This window comes from Canis lupus, chromosome 37 (assembly GCF_011100685.1).
Source record: "Canis lupus familiaris isolate Mischka breed German Shepherd chromosome 37, alternate assembly UU_Cfam_GSD_1.0, whole genome shotgun sequence".
Classification (NCBI taxonomy): Eukaryota; Metazoa; Chordata; class Mammalia; order Carnivora; family Canidae; genus Canis; species Canis lupus.
The window spans coordinates 11780811-11800798 of record NC_049258.1 but is presented as its reverse complement, the minus strand read 5'-3'; the positions used below and the strand labels follow the sequence as shown (position 1 = coordinate 11800798).

At 35.9% G+C, this 19988-nt stretch overlaps 1 protein-coding gene across 9 annotated transcripts in view; it reads right to left on the bottom strand.

Annotated features, from left to right (window-relative positions):
* Window positions 1-19988, bottom strand: part of NBEAL1 (neurobeachin like 1) — a 178045-nt gene that overhangs the window by 130815 nt on the left and 27242 nt on the right. For all 9 annotated transcript variants that reach the window (XR_005385234.1, XM_038585400.1, XM_038585404.1 and 6 more), the window contains exons 4-7: window positions 16898-17059; window positions 9890-9971; window positions 9191-9318; window positions 1663-1745 (exon numbers count right to left, since the gene is read on the bottom strand). Coding sequence is in view for 8 of the 9 variants with exons in the window: in XM_038585400.1 (XP_038441328.1) it covers window positions 1663-1745; window positions 9191-9318; window positions 9890-9971; window positions 16898-17059 (455 nt within the window). In the remaining variant the exon portion in view is untranslated. The remainder of the gene's footprint in view (window positions 1-1662; window positions 1746-9190; window positions 9319-9889; window positions 9972-16897; window positions 17060-19988) is intronic.

Here is a 19988-nt window from a genome sequence, read left to right as displayed (position 1 = left end):
ATACCACTGAGGTGCAGGATTGAAACTTTGATGCATATAAAAACCTGAGTGTACAAAATGACTGTTGGGACATGCACACGCTGCTGGGGTAAAGAAGATTGGTGATAGTAGTTAGTTTTTCAAACACTGACACACCGACAGGTATGCTGGGGAAGAGACCCCCAGGTGGAATGTTGGCCTTGGGATTGCTCTAAAAGAGCCTGACTCAAAAGCCCCTGAGAAAGGGATCTACTACAAGGGGGGAGTTATTAAATACAAGAAGGTGTTTCAAGAGAAACAGGTCCCAAGAGGGTCAGGTAATTTTCTCTTTGACCCAATAATAATTAACATTAATGAACAGCTGCAAAACCAAGTGGTTCTTCCCAGGATGTATTTTCCTGTCACATTAGCCTTAGCCTCCCCCAGTCTAGTGGGCTGGCATATGCAGAAAGACTTCACTGTCCAGAGGTGGACCACAGGGCCTCAGATAGGTCTGGGAAGCTGCTAAAAATGATTTGCACAACAAAGTCACCACTAAACCAGTTTCCAGCCTTCTTTTTCTGCTCTACTGCCAAGAAATATTTCTTTAAAAGCCAGAAATTCTGTAAACATAAACAGCGTGTTGAGTATGTCACCAGCTACTTCATCTTTACAGTGTTGCAAAGTTGCTGTGCAAGTTGCCATGTTAAATCCAGGAATCTGGGCAGTCCAGGGGGGCTCAGCGGTTTGGCGCCACCTTCAGCCCAGGGCCTGATCTTGGGGACCTGGGATCAAGTCCTGGGTCGGGCTCCCTGCATGGAGCCTGCTTCTCCCTCTGCCTGTGTCCCTGCCTCTCTCTCTCTCTCTCTCTCTCTCTCTGTGTGTGTCTCTCATTAATAAAAAATAATTAAAAAAAAAAAATCTAGAAATCTGCTCTAGCCAATGTTCTCCAATATACTTTTTTTCTACCAAAGAAATATATTTGTTACAAAAAGGCATGTAGGTGTGTTTATTATCTCCCATGTCTATAAACTCTCCTGGGAGTACTTGTCCATAAAATTTTTAATAACCGGAACTCTTCATTCATGATAATAAAATCCAACCACACCATCAAATTCTGTATCAGAAGCGAAAAGACCAAAAATGCAAAGCTCTCTTCCTCTAAGGGGTCTATCACCATCACCCCTACACCATTCACCTGCAAGGTAAGTGGGCCTATTAGCCCCCTATCCCAAACATGGCCTGGGCCCAGGCTGCACTCAGCTCTACAGAGCCCCAACTGGCAAAAGGGAAGCCTCATTCCAGAGCCCACCACCAGCTCACAGCCCAGCAGGGTAGCCCCTGGGCAAGAGGCCCTGGCCTCAGGCTCCCAGGCAGTAGCCATGAACCAGCTGGGCCCCCATATCCCCCTTAAGTTTATTTCACCAAAAACTCTGAAGGTCTATACTACAGACATATTAGGCTGTTCTCAAACAAAACAAAACCATTTTCAGAACAGTAAATTAGAGGAAGAATAATCATAGCAAAATATGAATCAAGTACTCCAGTGATAGGTTCTTACAATCTTTATCTCAAACATACACAAAGCTGAATAAAGTAGAATCAGAAAATGAATATAAAAATAAAAAGTAATCAAAAAAATAAAAAAATAAAAAGTAATCAGAATAACATCAAAATCAAAGAGAAAGTAGGATTAATACTTACGATAAAAGAAAGGGACGAACTCCACTGTGAGAGAAGCTGGTTTATATTTCTGTCTGCTCTTTTCCACAGTACTAAGGATTCGTCTATCATTAAAAAGAAGTTAAAAAAAATTAATACCATATTATAAAAAAAATACCATATTATAACATGGGCAAGATGGCAATAATTACAGAAACAATTATAAAATAAATTTAACATATTACTTTTTATTTGTATACTGAACAATACATATTACAATAATAATAATATTACAATAATCTCTAGGATTGGCATAATCTTGAAAAGGAAGTCTCACCTATAATTTAAATGCTCACCAATGAAAGGATTTCTTCTGACATAAGCAAAAAATTTTTAAATGCTTAACAACAGTGCAACAAAGCAGCCAGGTTAAGTCTCCAAATAAAAGGAACTAGGCATTTAAAATTTCCAATATGTAGTTATTTGTTCAGCAGTACTGCTAATTTGACATCTAAAGCTATAGCTTATTACCACAATGCAAATAAAACTCATCAGAAATCAGGCCATTCTTTGCCACTTTCTGAAATTTTATCTGGATACAATCCATTCCACTGCCTTCTTCCATTTTAACTTAATGTAGATCTAGTATAGGCTAGGATTATTTTTATTTTTAATGACAATTCCCACTAGTTTTGATGGCTGAAATATTTCTACAGACTTTGGTAAAGCCAACACAAATAGCACGTCCTTTTACCAAGATCATTTCAATTCAACATAAAATGAGTCTCTTAGATGGGTACGGCAGTGTGGGGATTGGGTAATAGAGACTATTGTTACAGTGATACATCCGACTGGTTGCTGAAAATTAAACAAAAACCAAAAAACTCATTTTTTTCATATCCTGAAAAAACTCTTAACATTGTAAGATAAAGCTAACAAAAATGAAAAATATTTGACAAACAGCCACACAGAAATTGTATACATCTATATATGATATACTGATAAAGCAATGGATTAATATGACTTAACAACCATAACTGAGATCTAAAATTATTTTCCTTATAGTCAAAGCTAGAAAGAAAAGTCAATTGGTCACAGAATAAGCCAAGTAAGATAGACACAGCTGGATTCAGTAATGACAGACTTAAGAGTTCTAAGATCCAGATCTAATATCCAGATTCACTAGAAATCGTATTAGACACTATTTGCTACTGCTCTGCTTTTCAAATCTGTGACTATTTTCGTTGTGGAGAAGGCAGATGATTGATCAGATATTTTATTTATTTTAAATTCAAACATAATATCCTAGAACATTACTGGATCTTTCTATTTAATTAAGACCAGTATAGAGATTTTTTTTATGCCTTTAAGAGAATACAAATATTGCTGGAGTTTCAAACTGAAAATTTAGTCATGATGTTAAAAAATTTCAGTAATGTGGTAGAAAAATTAATTTTAAAAGGATGATTTAGCTTTCAGTTAAGTTTTTCTATGAAATTATTCACATTGTTTACATTTTGCACATTTTTTAAAGTTATGCTATGAACTGATTAGATCTATCCTATCCAAATATCCTGTGCTACAAACAGCAAACATTCTCACTATAGTAACATAATGAAAATGTACTCCTGCAATCTGTGATTAAGGACTAATTCTAAAGGCCCTGTATTAGATGTAACATATGAACATAAATAATTCCCATTAGTGTTGTAGTAACATTTAATATACTAACATTAATAAAAGGGGTGGAAACTATTATATGTATCACAAACATTAAGGCATGAGTAGTTTGTACTACACATTTTCAATTGGAAAAGCCAGAACAGCTAAAACTGAACTTAGTCTTATACTAGTTTTAGAACACAGCATACTTCCTCGTTGCACTATTATCTGATATTTGGGTCAAGCATCTGGTACCTAGCAGATGCTAATACATACCAACTTATGAGGGCTGCAAAACATTTTGCATTTCAGTTTTCTAAGTTCATGTCCTTGGTCAATTATTTTGTGCTTCTGTTTTATGCTGCCATCATGCCTCGGATGTGCCTATTTTTCTTTAACTTTTAATATAGAAATAAATTCAACCTCTTGCAAAAGTTACAAGAATAAAAATAGTATAAAGTACTTCAAATGTATCTTACCCAGGTTGATTGTTAAAATTTTATCCCAAATCCTTTATCATTTGTTTATTCTCTATTATAAAGTGCACACATATTTTTATACACATATTATGCATATATGTATGCACACCTACATACGAAATGTATTTTTTCAGAACATTTAAAAGGAAAATTATATATTTTTCAGAACACTTATTTATTTTTAAAGATTTTATTTATTTATTCATGAGAGACACAGAGAGAAGCAGATACACAGGCAGAGGGAAGAGCAGGCTCCATGCAGGGAGCCCGATGTGGGACTCAATCCCAGGTCCCCAGGATCACGCCCTGGGCTGAAGGCGGTGCTAAACCACCAAGCCACCCTGGCTGCCCTATTTTTCAGAACATTTAAAAGGAAATTATGTATATTCTGGCATTTTAACTCCTAAGTACTTTAGTTAAGATTTGCTAAGGATACAGATACTGTTTTACACAACATAGTATAATTATAAATTTCAATACATTTAACATTAATACATTTATCTATCATTTCATAATCCAGTTTCATCAACTGATCTATCAGTATCCTTTATAGCATTTTCTTGCCCCTCAGTACAACTTCCTGTCCAGATATTACATTTAGCTGTCATGTATCTTTTCCCTTCCTCAATCTGAAATATTTACACAACCTTTATGACATTTTTAAAGAATGTTGTCCCATATTCCCTCCTTTAATTCATTATAATGTTCTTCATTTTGGGTTTGCCTGATGTTTCCATACAATTAGATTCAGCTTATACATTCATGGTTGGAATACTATAAAACCAAGAGTATCACAGAGGCACAGGTGTCCATCTGCTTCTCACTGATGGCAATTTTGATCATCCAGTCAATGTACTATCCAGTACTATACAAAATAATTACTAATTTTTCCTTTGCAACGAGTAAGTAATCTGTGGGTAAACATTTTAAAACCATGCAAAAATCATGCTGCTTATCAAAACTTCCCCTAGATTTAGCAACCTGATCCATATCTTTCCTATAATTTGTGTAAAATGCTGATTTTTTTTCCAATTAGTATTTACTAATTGGCACTTGGCCTTCTATACTATAAGCAAGGGTCCTCTTCTCCCTTTATGTATCTATCCATCCATCCATCCATCCATCCAACCATTCATCTTATCTATCAATCCATCCATCAACCTACCTATCATCTATCACTGGTATGGACTCATTAATTCCCTTTCCCCCAATGATTTATAATTCTTTTTTTTTTTTTTAAGTAAACTCTACGCCCAATGTGGAGCACAAATCCATGACTCTGAGAACAAGAGTCACATGCTCTACTAACTGAGCCAGGCAGGTGCTCCATTCATAATTCTTTACGGCAATTAATTATTTTCATATATACATTGTCCCAGATTTGGCCAGAAGGAGCCCCAGGGCATAACTTAGTCTAATTAAATTGTTTTTCTCTTTGGGCAGGTAATGAGTCCTACTGTACCTACACTAGGCACAAAGTAGAAACTCAATAAATATATTTTTAAATAAATGCTTGAATGATTAAGTCCTTTTCAGGGAGGAATTCTTTTCCTACATCTATTTTAGTTCCACTTAAGAAAACCTTTTTTTTTTTTTTAAGATTTTATTTGAGAGTAAGCAAGAGAGAGCATGCGCACACACACATGAGGGAGAGGGAGAGGGAGAAGCAGACTGCCTACAATTTTTTAGTATATGTGCTGCTGAAGCAAGCACCAGACTCCCTAAAGAGCAAGAAGCCTGATGCGGGGCTCCAGGATCATGACCTGAGCCAGATGCAGATGCTTAACTGACTGAGCCACCCAGGTGCCCCACGAAAAATCTTTCTAAATATGTAAGATGATACAAAGGGAATCAAAACTGAGCTATTAATGATTAAATCAAATTACACAGAGATGGACACCACCCTGCTGAGCACAAAGCCCAACACAGGGCTCAATGCCAGGACCTTGAGATGACTACCTGAGCTGAAACCAAGAGTAGAATACTTAACCAGCTGAGCCACCCAGGCACCCAAGGAAACATACTTTCAAATGGCTCTGTATTTGGAATAATTTTGATTTATATTCTTCTAATCTCTTTTAGTCGTTTTGGTAAGCAACAAACACAATAAATTAGAAAATATGTACATTCTATGTTACACTTAACTTCAGAATTAGATTAATACATAAGATGTAAGTTACTGCTATTGCTCCCTTGTTTAGGTCTCCCATGAGCTATAGATTTTTTCTAATTCCATGATTATTTGTAGTATGTTTCATTTCTCTATCGAAGTCAAAGAAATCCAAGTCTAAACCTCTGCTTTACCAGTTACCTCTGAAGCATTTCCTACTATCATCAGTAAAATTGTTATGCCTATTAGAGATACTACAGGGACAGCTTCCAGCATAATTCCTGGCATGGATATTATTGCACACATTCATGAAATCTCACCACTCATCCTCTATTCTTTGTTCCTCTTCCTGTTGTCACCTTATACATGTAGAATTCTCTTTCTGTACTATAGTATTTAAATTTCTTCTTGTTTTTGTTTCTCAAAGTTGTTTTTGTTTTCATTTACCAACTTTGTTTTAATTTGTTGTCAGATCTACTTTTTTATATCTTCTCTCCTCCCAACTTTAACTTCATTTTTCTTCTTCTTAAGAATACTCTAAAAGCCTCTTCTCTGTCATTTTCAGACTAATCTCATGTTCCTCTCTATATGTCTTGCTATCTATAAAGAAAAACTATTTGTCATTATTTCAAAACTTAAAACATTATCTTAGATTTGCCATTACTGACAGATCTGAGGCAGAGGATGGGGAAGTACCAAGAGTGAAAAAAGAGATAGAATTTCCTTAAGAAATCCCTAGCATTAATGTCAAAATAGAGAATATTGGCTTCCACCAGAAAGCCATGGAGAAGCAGTAGCCATAGGTCTCCAACCCTATGGACATGGGCCTCAACAAGGGCTACAAGGTGACAAAGAATGTGAGCAAGCCGAGGCAACAGCCACCACCATGGGCACCTGACCAAGCACACCAAGCTTATGCAGGACATGATCGAGAGGTTTGTGGCTTCGCCCCATGTGAGCACTATGCCACGGAGCTGTGCAAGGTCTCCAAGGACAAGAGCACCCTCAAGTTCATCAAGAAAAGTAAAGTATGGAGACACATGTCCATACCAAAAGGGGAGAGGAGCTAAGCAATGTCCTGGCAGCAATGAGAAAGCAGTAGACAAGAAGGATTCCCTCACTTCTGTAAATAATAAAGCCTTTTGGGGGGGGGGGGGGAAGAGAGAGAGAGAGAGAGAACATGGATTAGTCAAGAACCAAAGTGATAAATGAGTAGAAAGGCTACAAATGGAACGCTATTATGTGCCTCTTACAATCTTCAAAGAGTCATGAGCAGTGCTCAGGCAGAGGCGAAAGGTAGTGACAGTACAGTCTGCCAATTACTTTAATGCCTACCCCTTCTAGTCACAGAGTGGAACTTCTTGATCTCACTGTGGTAGATGGTGATGTGGGATTAATTCTGACCAATGAGTTCTGAATGAAAACAAAATGTGTCATGACCAGATGAGAGCATTAAATTGCTAACGTGAGATATTTCAGAGCTTTCTTTTCTCCCATGTGGTAACTAGCAAAGCCTTAGATGCTTGCTGCTCTGTCAGCTTGGGATCTTGTGTGACTGTGATGACTGAGGGTTTCTTGCCAATGATGGCAAACAGCATGAACAAGAAATAAACCTTTATTATTCTAATCCCTTGTTTGTTATTGCAACATCATCTGTCTTATCCTGACTGATAAAATATCTTTGCCAAAGAAAATTCAAAGCACTTTCTCTCTGGGGAAAAGAGATCTATTAAAGCTCAACAGACAAGGAAGTATTCAATACTAAGTAAATTGTTTATAGAAGAACTGTTTACTTGACACAAATTTTAGAGAAATGAATTCCCAACAACATAAGTGCACTGAAAGCAAAAGCTAGGTACTGCTTAGGCTTTTTGATTTAAATAAGTACAAATTATTTTTATCTATTCTTTAAAGCAGGACTCCTGGGGATCCCTGGGTGGCGCAGCGGTTTGGCGCCTGCCTTTGGCCCAGGGCGCGATCCTGGAGACCCTGGATCGAATCCCACATCGGGCTCCCGGTGCATGGAGCCTGCTTCTCCCTCTGTCTGTGTCTCTGCCTCTCTCTCTGTGACTATCATAAATAAATTAAAAAAATAAAAATAAAAATAAAAAATAAAGCAGGACTCCTGCTAGACAGTAAGTACCTATTTACTCTGGTTCAAGCTGTTCCTATGGTGGGGTGGGAGGAAAAAATGAAGTATTCAGAAGGTCATTAGTTCCTTCTTGTTAATGAACAGTCAAGAAAAGTATTAGAACAATGTGATGGTTGATTTAATGTGTCAACTTGGGAGGGTGTTTTTGGATGAGATTAACATTTAAACTGGTGAAATATGGATAAAGGAGATTACCGGCTACAAAATGCCTCAATCAATCAGCGAAAAGACTGAGTAGAACAAAAAAATTAGCTTCTCTAAGCAAAGGGGAATTCTTCAGCAGACTGTCTTTGGACTTCACCTCCATCATCACCTCAGGGTCTCCAGCCTGACTACATTTGGACTAGAGAACGAGAACACTGGCTTTCTATTTGCCAGCTTTCAGATTGCAACCAGGCTTTAGCTTTCCTGGGTCACAAGCCTGACAGCCCACATGGCAGATTTGGGCTTGTCCGGCTCTAAAATCACATGAGGTAACTGCTTATAATAAAATTCTTTCCAGGCATGCATGCACACGCATGCGCACGCACGTGTGCACACACACACACACACACACACAAAGCAGACAAAATATTGTTTTTTTGTTTTGTTTTGTTTTGTTTTAAAGATTTATTTATTTATTCAGAGAGAGCGAAAGAGAGGCAGAGACACAGGCAGAGAGAGAAGCAGGCTCCATGCAGGGAGCCCGACGTGGGACTCAATCCCGGGTCTCCAGGATCACACCCCGGGCTGCAGGCGGCGCTAAACCACTGCGCCACCGGGGCTGCCCCGGACAAAATATTGTTAAAAAATCATTTCATACTATGAAAGAAGCTTAAAAGAAGAGAACTTCCTTGAAAAATATGTATACTCTACTTGATGTTACTGTACTTTGAAATTTTCCTATCAGATTCTTAGCATTCAATTGCATTATAAAATAAAGGTTCAGAGTAAATTTATTATCTGGAGGTGGCCATTTTCACGAATTCATTACTTCCAACACAGTTCTCTATCTCAGAGATAGAGATAGGGGTCTTATACACATCTTACATATTTCTGTCATGAGAATAAGACCTACACTAAAAAATTACAAATATTTATGACATTCAGGTTTTATTTTTTTGTTTTGTTTTGTTTTGTTTTTTGACATTCAGGTTTTAAATAAGCAATATGATTTATAAGACATACCCTGAAATTCTATGCCTCCAATTCCGATATGGATCATATAAACTTTCACAGAACGCCAATGCATGGATCACAAATTCTTCAATAGATGTCTGATCTGCCAATTCCTTTTCTTTTTTTTTGCTTTTTAACTGAAAGTAAACAAAAAATTATATTTAGTTAAAAATATGAAATGGTATAACATTCTTATCTACATCATTAAAAGGCAACATGTTTCATTAATAATCTAATAAATCATTTTTATTCAAATAAACCTGAATTCCAATTGAGTCTAAAGGGTCAGTTAATCATACGGACTGGATATAATTTTTCAAATTTTAAATATGGCCTAGGAAGAGTTTCTTTCTTTCTTTTCTTTTTTTTTTCTAGGAAGAGTTTCAAATGAGTAACAAAAGCAAGTATCTTTTCACTAAGAGGGCTATTTGATAGTAATAATATATAATACATATATTGACAAATTATGTCATTATAAAAAGCCATTTATAAAACTTTAATTTTTAATTAAAATAAGTATATTAATTATTGCTTCCTACTTTTAGATAAAACATTTAAGATGTCTGAAATATATAGTACCTAACAGTAATTTTAATTCACTTATTACCTCCTCTAAAAACATTTAACTTTACTAATAGTAAATATTAAAAAAAGTAAAACTTAGTTACTCTCAGTAAAGCAACAAAAGGAATATATTAATTCACCTACTTGCTGAATATAGAGTGTTGTCATAGTGATGACATGATTAATATATGAGCAAGTCCCAATTTCTTCCACATTGGAGAGATTTCTGTGAGAAAGAAAAGAATACTAATTACACATGAATAGTAACAAAAGTGTATGCTCATGTATTCAGGTTGATTTTTGAAAATACATGTTGGCAAATGAAATATGAATGACATTCATTAAAACTTAAAATCGAAAAAAAAATAAAATAAAATAAAACTTAAAATCGATATGGTTTACATAACTGATTTTCCACTAAGAATGTGAAACATACTTCAAGCTCCATTTAACTACTGTAAACAAAATGTTTAAGAGAAATACATGCTGATTAGCAATTATTTGTTACAGAAAAAATGAAAAATATCACAAGGTGGAAACAAAAGAGAAACAAAAAATCAGAAATATTCCTACAACTCAACAGTTAGCAACTATTTACATTTTGAATTATTTCTTTTCAGGTTTTTTTTTTTTTGTATGTAGATTCTTAGTTTGGTTTTTATACATATTGCTGCCATTATAACACATGTACAGTTTTAGGGTTTTCACTTTGCTTTTTGAAATTACAGTTCCTTTATATCTAGATATCTAGATATAGATAAAATATATTGAAAGACCTTGATAGAAAGACCCAGCATCTGTACATTCCTACAAGGGCATAATATAATGTCTTGTTTAAAGCAGTGAGTGGGTCAATAAGTGCTTGGTGTTTAATTAAAATATGGTCCTCATTTTTATACCACTTTTACAAGACAAGATAGGACACATAATGCTAACATTTTCCTATAACTAACATCATCAATCTTTTTCTTAGAATAATAAACTAAAATCTATTAATCTTCTGTTCTGAGACATTGTGAAATTGAAAAAAACCTTTAAAATACAACCGATGCTAAAAGAAGAGGAAAAACAATGGAATTAACCAAGTTCTTAATATAAGAAGTCAGACTGGCATGACTTTTTTGAGAAAAGAAAAAAGTAAAGGCGAGGTAAAGCTCAAAGACCCTATGGAAGATTCTAGGAAGATGGAAAAACAGGAATCACCATGAATCTGTCTCCACACCTAGAAAACAACTTACTGGATATAACTCATTCTGGAATTCTGAAGTTTGCTGAATGCTGGCAACTTCCAGCGAAGACCTTGGACAGTAAACTACAGTTAATGTTGGTTAATTTTGGTAAATTTCAGCTATTATTAGCACAGTAGCAACACCCAACCTCACCCCCACCCATGTGGTGGGCAGGTCTGTACATCTTCCCCTAACAGCTTGCTAACAAGTTAAAGGCACCAAGGTGGACAGAAGAACCCTGGTCCTTCAAATACCAGAGATTTGTGCTCTGATCACTGACTGCTGCTTCTGATCACAGAAATGAAAAAGGCAGGCAGCCATTGTTAGTATATCTCACCCAACTGTTGCAAGCCCTTGCTCTCTGGCTGAAGTAACTTTCAGGGAACTTAAAAGGTCAGGGACAAAAGCACCCCAACATAATAAAAAGCCATATATAAAAATTTTACAGCAGACATATACTTTATGGTGAAAGACTGAAAGATTTTTCTCTAAGACAGAAACAAGGCAAGAATGGTCATTTTTACTGCTTCTATTCAACACAGTACTGGAAGGCCTAACCAAAGCAATTAGACAAGAAAAAGAAATAAAAAGCATCTAAATTAAAAAAGAAGTAAAATTTATCTCCCTGCAAATATAATCTTATATAAAGAAACTTTAAAAATTAGATACAGGGATCCCTGGGTGGCGCAGCGGTTTGGCGCCTGCCCTTGGCCCAGGGCGCGATCCTGGAGACCCGGGATCGAATCCCACATCGGGCTCCCGGTGCATGGAGCCTGCTTCTCCCTCTGCCTGTGTCTCTGCCTCTCTCTCTCTCTCTGTATGACTATCATAAATAAATAAAAAATATATTTAAAAAAAATTAGATACAAACCATTAGAATTAATGAATTCAGTAAAGTAGTAGGATAAAAAAATCAACACACAAAAATCAACTGCATTCCTGTACATAAACAATAATGAGAAAGGATTATCATGAAAACAATTCCATTTATATCAGCATTAAGAATAAAATACTTAGGAATTAATTTAACCAAGGAAGTGTAAGGCGTAAAATGAAAACTAAAAAAAAATTGCTGAAATAAATCTTAAGCCATAAATAAATGCAACCACATGTCATGTTCACAGATCAGAGGCCATCTTACTATTAAATTATCAATACTACCCAGAGTAATCTACAGATTCAATGCCATTCCTATCAAAATCCCAAAAATATTTTCTACAGAAACAGAAAAACCCATCTTAAAATTCATATAGAATCCCAAAGGACTCCAAATAGCCAAAACAATTTTGAAAAATAAGAACAAACTGGAAGACTCACACTTTCTGATTTATTCCCTAGTACAAAGCTATAATAATCAAAACAGTGATGTTGGCAGAAAGACAGACATATAGACAAATGGAATAAAATAGAGATCCCAGAAATAAATCCTCACATGTATGTTTTTGACAAGGGTGCTGCCATTCAATACGGAAAGGAAGTCTTCAAAGAGTGATGTTGGGAAAAGTGGATATCCACATGCAAAAGAACAAAGCTGGACCCTTACTTTACTCTGTATACAAATATTAACTCAAATGGATCAAGAACCTAAGTATAAGATTTAAAACAATAAAACTCTTAGAAGAAAATAAAGTACAAGAGTGTTATGACACTGAATTTAGTAATGACTTCTTGGATATGATACCAAAGTATAGGTAACAAAAGTAAAAACAAACTGGACTTCATGAAAACTGAAAAATTTTGTGTATTGAAAGACACTATAAAAAAAAAGACATTATTAAAAGAGTAAAGAGGCAACTCACAAAATGGAAGAAAACACTTGCAAATCATATGTCTGACAAAGGATTAATATCCAGTATATAGAGAGTTCCTAATTCTAAACATCCAAAAATTCAACCAAATTCAAAACTGGGCAAAGACTTGAATAGACATTTCTCTGAAGAACTATGTGAATGGCCAAAAAAATAACTGAGATATTTGACACAAAAAGATAGTCAACATCAAAAATCATTAGAGAAAAAAAATCATTAGAGAAATGCCAATCAAAACTATAATGAGATAGTCCCTCACACCCATTAGGATGCTAGCTAGTATAAAAAGAAAGAAAAGAAAAAGAAAAAGAAAAAGAAAAAAAGAAAAAGAAAGAAAAAGAAAAAGAAAAAAGAACATCTGGGTGGCTTAGCGGTTGAGCATCTGCTTTGGGCTCAGGGCACAAGCCTGGGTTCCAGGATGGAGTCCCATATCAGGCTCCTTGCAGGGAGCCTCCTTCTCCCTCTGCCTATGTCTCTGCCTCTCTCTCTTTCTGTGTCTTTCATGATTAAATAAATAAAATCTTAAAAAAAAAAAAAAACGGGGCACCAGGGCAGCTCAGTTAATTAAGCATCTGACTTTTTTTTTTTAATTTCTTATTTATTTATGAGAGTCACACAGAGAGAGAGAGGCAGAGACATAGGCAGAGGGAGAAGCAGGCACCATGCACCAGGAGCCCGACGTGGGATTCGATCCCGGGTTTCCAGGATCGCGCCCTGGGCCAAAGGCAGGCACTAAACCGCTGTGCCACCCAGGGATCCCAAGCATCTGACTCTTGATTTTGGCTCAGGTTGAGATGGAGTTCTACCTAGTATAGAGCCTGTTTAAGATTCTATCTCTTCTCCTCTCTCTCTGCTCCCCCTCCAAAACAAAACAAAACAAAAAACAAAACAAGAAACCGCAGGCAAACAGAAAACAACATGCGTTAGCAAGGACATGGAATAACTGAGATATTTGAGCACCAACAATGGGAATGTAAAATGTTACAGCCACTGATCTGAAAAAGTCTATAATTCCTCAAAAAATTAAAAATACAATTACCATATGATCCAGCAAGTCCACTTTTGTATATGTACCCCAAAGACTCAAAAGTAGGGTCTTGAAGATATATTCATGTTCATAACAGAATTATTTTTCTCTTTATTTTTTTCCTTACTTAAATCCTTAGCTCACCTGAGGACCAGTGGAAATTTATTTAGTTTTTGTCCTTTCCATCTTTCCCTAAGGGGCTTTTCCCTACAAAATGCCTGACATGATACCAGAGGGGAACCTAGGAGTGGGGGGCATGCCAGGGACTTAAATACAAGCTGGAGGGCAGGGCACAGGTAGGACAGGAAAGAGACAGCACAAGGGACATAGCTTCTCAGATAAAGATAAAACGAAGAGCAGAAAAAAGCTGTGCCAGAGGGCAGAGGGATAAGACACTAAGGGATGAGCAGAAAGGCCCCCAAGCCTAGGTTGATACCCACATTCCCCAGAAAAGTAACGACAGAGCATGAAGACCTCCCCTCATAGGTTCCAAGGAACAGAATGGAGAGAATAAATCAGATGTACTGCCTCAGGGAAAGGGAAGAGGTCCTGACAGAATGAGAATATTTACCCAAGGCTCCAAACAAGTTGAAAACTTATGCCCATGCAAAAATCTACACAAATGTTTACAGCAGCCATATTGGTAACTGCCAAAAACTAGAAGTAACAAAGATGTCCTTCATTAGGTAAATGAATACACAAAGGTGCACATCCATAAGCTGAGTATTATTATTCAGTGATAAAAAGATACACACTGGGCAGCCCGGATGGCTCAGTGATTTAGTGCCGCCTTCAGCCCAGGGCGTGATCCTGGAGACCCAAGATAGAGTCCCATGTCAGGCTCCCTGCATGGAACCTGCTTCTCCCTCTGCCTGTGTCTCTACCTCTGCCTCTGCCTCTCTCTCTCTCTCTCTCTCTCTCTCTGTGTGTGTGTGTGTGTCTCTCTCATGAATAAATAACATCTTTAAAAAAAAAAGATACTATCAAACCACATAAAGACATGAAGAACCTTAAATCTATATTGCTAAGTGAAAGAAGTCAGTCTGAAAACAGTACACACTGTATGTTTTCACATATATGACATTCTGGGAAAGCAACACTAGTTACAATAAAAAGAAATCAGTGGTTGCCAGAGGTTGGGCATGACATGAGAGAAATGAAAAAAGTGAACACGGCATTTTTAAGGTGATGAAATCATTCTGTAACATATTGTAATGGCGGATACAAGACAGCATGCATTTGTCAAAACTCATAGAACTGTAAAAAAGTGAACTCTAATGTACTCTACAGATTTCAGTTAATGATATATCTTTCCAGTTCATCAACTGTAACAAACTTACCACCCTAATGAAAGATGTTAATAATGGAGTGGAAGAAGCATATAGGAACTCTGCATTTTTTCCAAATTTTTATATAAAACTAAACTGCTATACAACATAAAACCTATTAAAAATTTTTAAGAATTTTTTAAACAGAGAAGTCTCTAGAAATAGAAACATATTCTGTAATTGGCAGCTATCAAACATTAAATTTAAAATAAAATAAACATTAAATTTCTCATCAGAGATTATTAGCTCCTAGTAAAAAAAAAAAAATTTTTCAACCAAAAGATGCACTCAGCTTGGAGTCCGCTTGGGATTCTCGCTCTCTCCCTCTGCTCTTCCCCCCCAATTGCATGCATGCCACCCATGCTCTTTCTAAGATAAATAAATTATTTTTTAAAAAGAGCTAAGCATATTGGATTTAAAACAGTTATTTATCTATAGGATTTCTGATTTCTGTAAAACTATACTAAGTAGTTAATAGGACAAAATATTGTAGATCAACAGACCAACTCATGTTTTATCACCTAAGTAAATCCTTTTTCCCCTCAACCCTTTAATTCTTGTATTATTTTTCTAAATAGAAAGGATGATAAAGAGTATAAAATCAGAAAAGTACAGTTCTAGAAGAGCCTAAATTAGGGGAGAAACATTTTAGCAATTATTGCTCAATCTTTCTGTGATTTTTGTAGTCAAATGCATGAGCAGTTAAGTGAAAGGTAAATAAATGCACAGTAAATTAAGTCCCTGTTTGTCTACTAATTAATTCTAAAATATTTATAAAACAAATAGTATATATTATAGGAAATGGCTTCCAAAAAGAAGGCAGACTTTAAAGAGGTATACAATGCCCCTAACCCAACAGTTCTTAAATTTGTATATACAGGTTAATGTGAAACTCATGAAAAATTAGAATGCCTGAGCTCTTTGAAGTCAGAATTTTCATAAGGCTCAAGCTCTGTATGCCTACTAAGCTGCCCAGTTGATATTTATGCACACCAAAATTTAAGTGCCACAGACCTAATTATCTATAAACCAGGAAATATAAGCTATAGAATAATTATACTTTGGTAAAATTATAAAATGAAAGATTAGAAAAATACATTTCACAAATGATAATGCACAGTAGTAAAAATGTACATATGTTTACAGGTGAGGATCACACAGAAAATATCGCCGTGACAAATTCTTGGTTAGGTGAAAATTCCAGTCACTGTCCTTAGAGTAATTTTTTTTTCTTTAATCTTGACTGAATCGCTCTATAACTAGGTATGGAAATTAAAAGGCTTTCCAATAGGGGTGGCCCGGCTGGCTCAGTCGTTGGAGCATGAGACTCCTGACCTCGGGGTAGTGTGTTCGAGCCATATATTGAGCATGAAGCCCACTTCAAATAAAGAAATAAAACATTAAGGACACCTGGGTGGCTCAGTCAGCGAAGCATCTACCTTCAGCTCAGGTCATGATCTTGGGATCCTGGGAATAAGCCCAGTGTTGGGTTCCCTGCTAAACGGGGAGTCTACTTGTCCCTCTCCCTCTGCCCCTCCCACTGCTTGTGCTCTCTAATAAATAAAATCTTAAAAGAAATAAAACATTAAGTAAAAAAAATAAATAAAAAGCTTTCCAATACAATAACAAATCAAAGCCTTTCATAAAAGATATACTCAATCTTTAAAGCTCCATATGAACAACACCATTAATAATCAATAAATGCATTATTTTGATAATAACTTTTTAAAACATGTAACTAGTTTGTTTGTACCAGATACCTGCAAAGAATAATGAAGAACTTGACAAGCAAAATTGACAAAGCTTGTTGTTGTTCCTCTAACCCATCTGCCATTTTCTGAACACACTGTAGCAGCTGGATCCTTAGAACCTGCAGAATATTATCAGGAAGTAGAGATATTCCTGGAGGCACATCGTCTACCCTGTAAGGGGAAAAAATAAGAAGGGTCATTAAGTACAAGAAAATCTTTGGAATTTTAAATGAATTGCATTTTTATCTCAAATCCTGAAGAAACTCTTTTATTCCAGATGCTCTGTGCTTTCTCTGCAAGGCACCACCAGATGATCAGTGTGACATTTTAGAAGATTAGTAGAGCACAGAAGTTAGTCTTACCTCAGAAGAGGCTCACTGAAAAGAGGAAGTTAGAGAATCTATTTAATATCTCCAATTGTCCCGGAGACCCGGGATCTGAGTCCCACATCGGCTCCCTGTAGGGAGCCTGCTTCTCCCTCTGCCTGTGTCTTTGCCTCTCTCCCTGTCTCTCATTAATACATAAATAAAACATTAAAAATAATAATAATATCTCCAATTGTGCTATTTTGAAAGAAAATATTTAGAATTAGTAGTTCACTTTCTACCTAGAAATAAAATATGTATGTGTATATATGTGTGTATACCATTTCTAAAAGGAACAATAACTAGCAAATAAAAATGAAGTACCTATAACTGGTTTAATATCTGTCAACTGCTTTACTAAACGATATTCACTTACTAAAGGCTCCCCAAGCCATGTGGTTAGAAGAGGGAGAGAAGATAACCAGCAAATGGGAAGGAGAAAGATAAGCAGGTAAATGAAAAACCCTAAGCATGAGCATTAATAACTTTTAAAAAAAATAATATATCAATATTTTGTGACATCTGGTTTCTGGGTAAGAAGACCATCTGGTTCTTTAAGGACAAAAGCCAAGACCAGATGTGACGGGTTACTCTTATAACACAATTCCCCTAGAATCAAAGTCAGAAGGCCTGTAGACTAAGTTCCACCTCTATAACACGAAGCACTTCACATAATCCCTTATATGCCCTAATCTATAAAATTGTAATATCATCTGCCCTATTTCACAGGGTTCTGAAACCAAAAGGTCAATGTGCACTTTTAACTATGAAATATGTAAAGAACTATAAAAATATGTTTTAAACATACAACACTAAAGCCTAAAAATATGTAAAGAACTATAAAAATATGTTTTAGGGATCCCTGGGTGGCGCAGTGGTTTAGCGCCTGCCTTTGGCCCAGGGCGCGATCCTGGAGACCCAGGATCGAATCCCACGTCAGGCTCCCGGTGCATGGAGGCTGCTTCTCCCCCTCTGCCTATGTCTCTGCCTCTCTCTCTCTCTCTCTGTGACTATCATAAATAAATAAAAAAAATTTTAAAAAAATATGTTTTAAACATATAATCACTAAAGCCTAAGGATCTTTCCATAAAGCCACTGAATACTAATTTTCCTATCTCTATTAAGAAAAGTACCCAAACAGGGCACCTCGATGGCTCAGTTGAGTAAGTGTCTGCCTTGGATCATGATCCCAGGATATCAGGCTCCCTGCTCAGTAGGGGAGTCTGCTTAGCCCTCTCCCTCTGTCCCTCCCCACTGCTTCTGCACTCCAGCTCTCTCAAATAAATAAATAAAATCTAAAAAAAAAGAAAGAAAAACACCCAATCGCAAAGGAGCACCATAAAGAGCTATTATGATTAAATGACAATCATACTTTAAATAGTCTCTTCTTCAGATAATGCTTAATATGAAGATTTACTATTATTTTTACACTAAGTTTAAAGCTATTTCATTCATTGTAGACAGAAAAATTTGAAACACATTACCAGTAGTTATATAAATATACATGATAAATATTTTTAGCCTCTCTCAGAACCATCCCACAACACAAAGTACTTTACAAAATAAAGCCCTTAATTACACAGCAATTACACAGCACATTACCAAGGTTGCCAAATTCTATAATCATGTCACAAAAATACATGTTTCATTTTAGTCTGGGCATCACTTCACTCGTACTTTGGATTCTTTCATTCTTTTTTAGTGGTACCCGAAAAACTCCCATTTTTATATACTTTTCTTGCTACAAAGCTAAAAAGAGGTGATTAAAAAACACAGTAACTTCAAAATAATAAAGATTTAAACTTAAATAGAAGTGATTTTCAAGACCAAACTAAACTATTCCCACTCACTTTTCCAAAAACATAAGTCAATAAGAAACCTACATCAGATTTCCCAATATTTCAATCCTACTTAAAGGATTTTCCTTAGTTGTCCCATTCTCTATTTTCATTTTTACTAGACAGAAAAAAATTAGCTTCTAAAAGAGAAATCTATTCTTGTGTTTATGTTCATTATAAAATTGGGATTTGGTTAGAAATTACTTGTAGATAAAATTAAAAGTTTTGGCCATATTCCTAATGTGATGAGGATTTAAGAATTTGGAAGCATTTTCCCATCATTAGGACTTTGCTGCCCCCAAATTCTAAGCTCCTTTTGCTAAAATTTTCCAATCTCCAGAATTCTGTTTCACTCCTGTTTGACTACTGAATGTCTGTATTAAGCAGCTGCCCATTGTTGTCTCCATCTAACACAGGAAAAAGTCCAATTTAAATTGCAAGGCTTTAAATTCTGATAAAAACATTCCTTGCCTTGCATCATGAATTCTCTTAGAAGTTCTATCAAGTCAGTTTAATTTAAATAAGGATTATCTGTTTTTTATCTTTAAGGTGAACAGACCACTTTTATATATCATGCACATAGTATATTCACTTGAAAAGCTGAACATTTCTATTAGTAAAATCTAAATTCATGGTTTAGTATTATCAGATATGAAATAAAATTTTAAATAAACCATCTAAATCATGAATAAAACACTGTTCTGGCATTTTTCATCATATTTTTTTAAGACTTATTTATTTATTCATGATAGACATAGAGAAAGAGAGAGAGGGGCAGAGACACAGGCAGAGGGAGAAGCAGGCTCCATGCTGGGAGCCCGATGCAGGACTTGATCCCAGGACCCTAGGATTGCGCCCTGGGCCAAAGGCAGGCGCCAAACCGCTGTGCCACCCAGG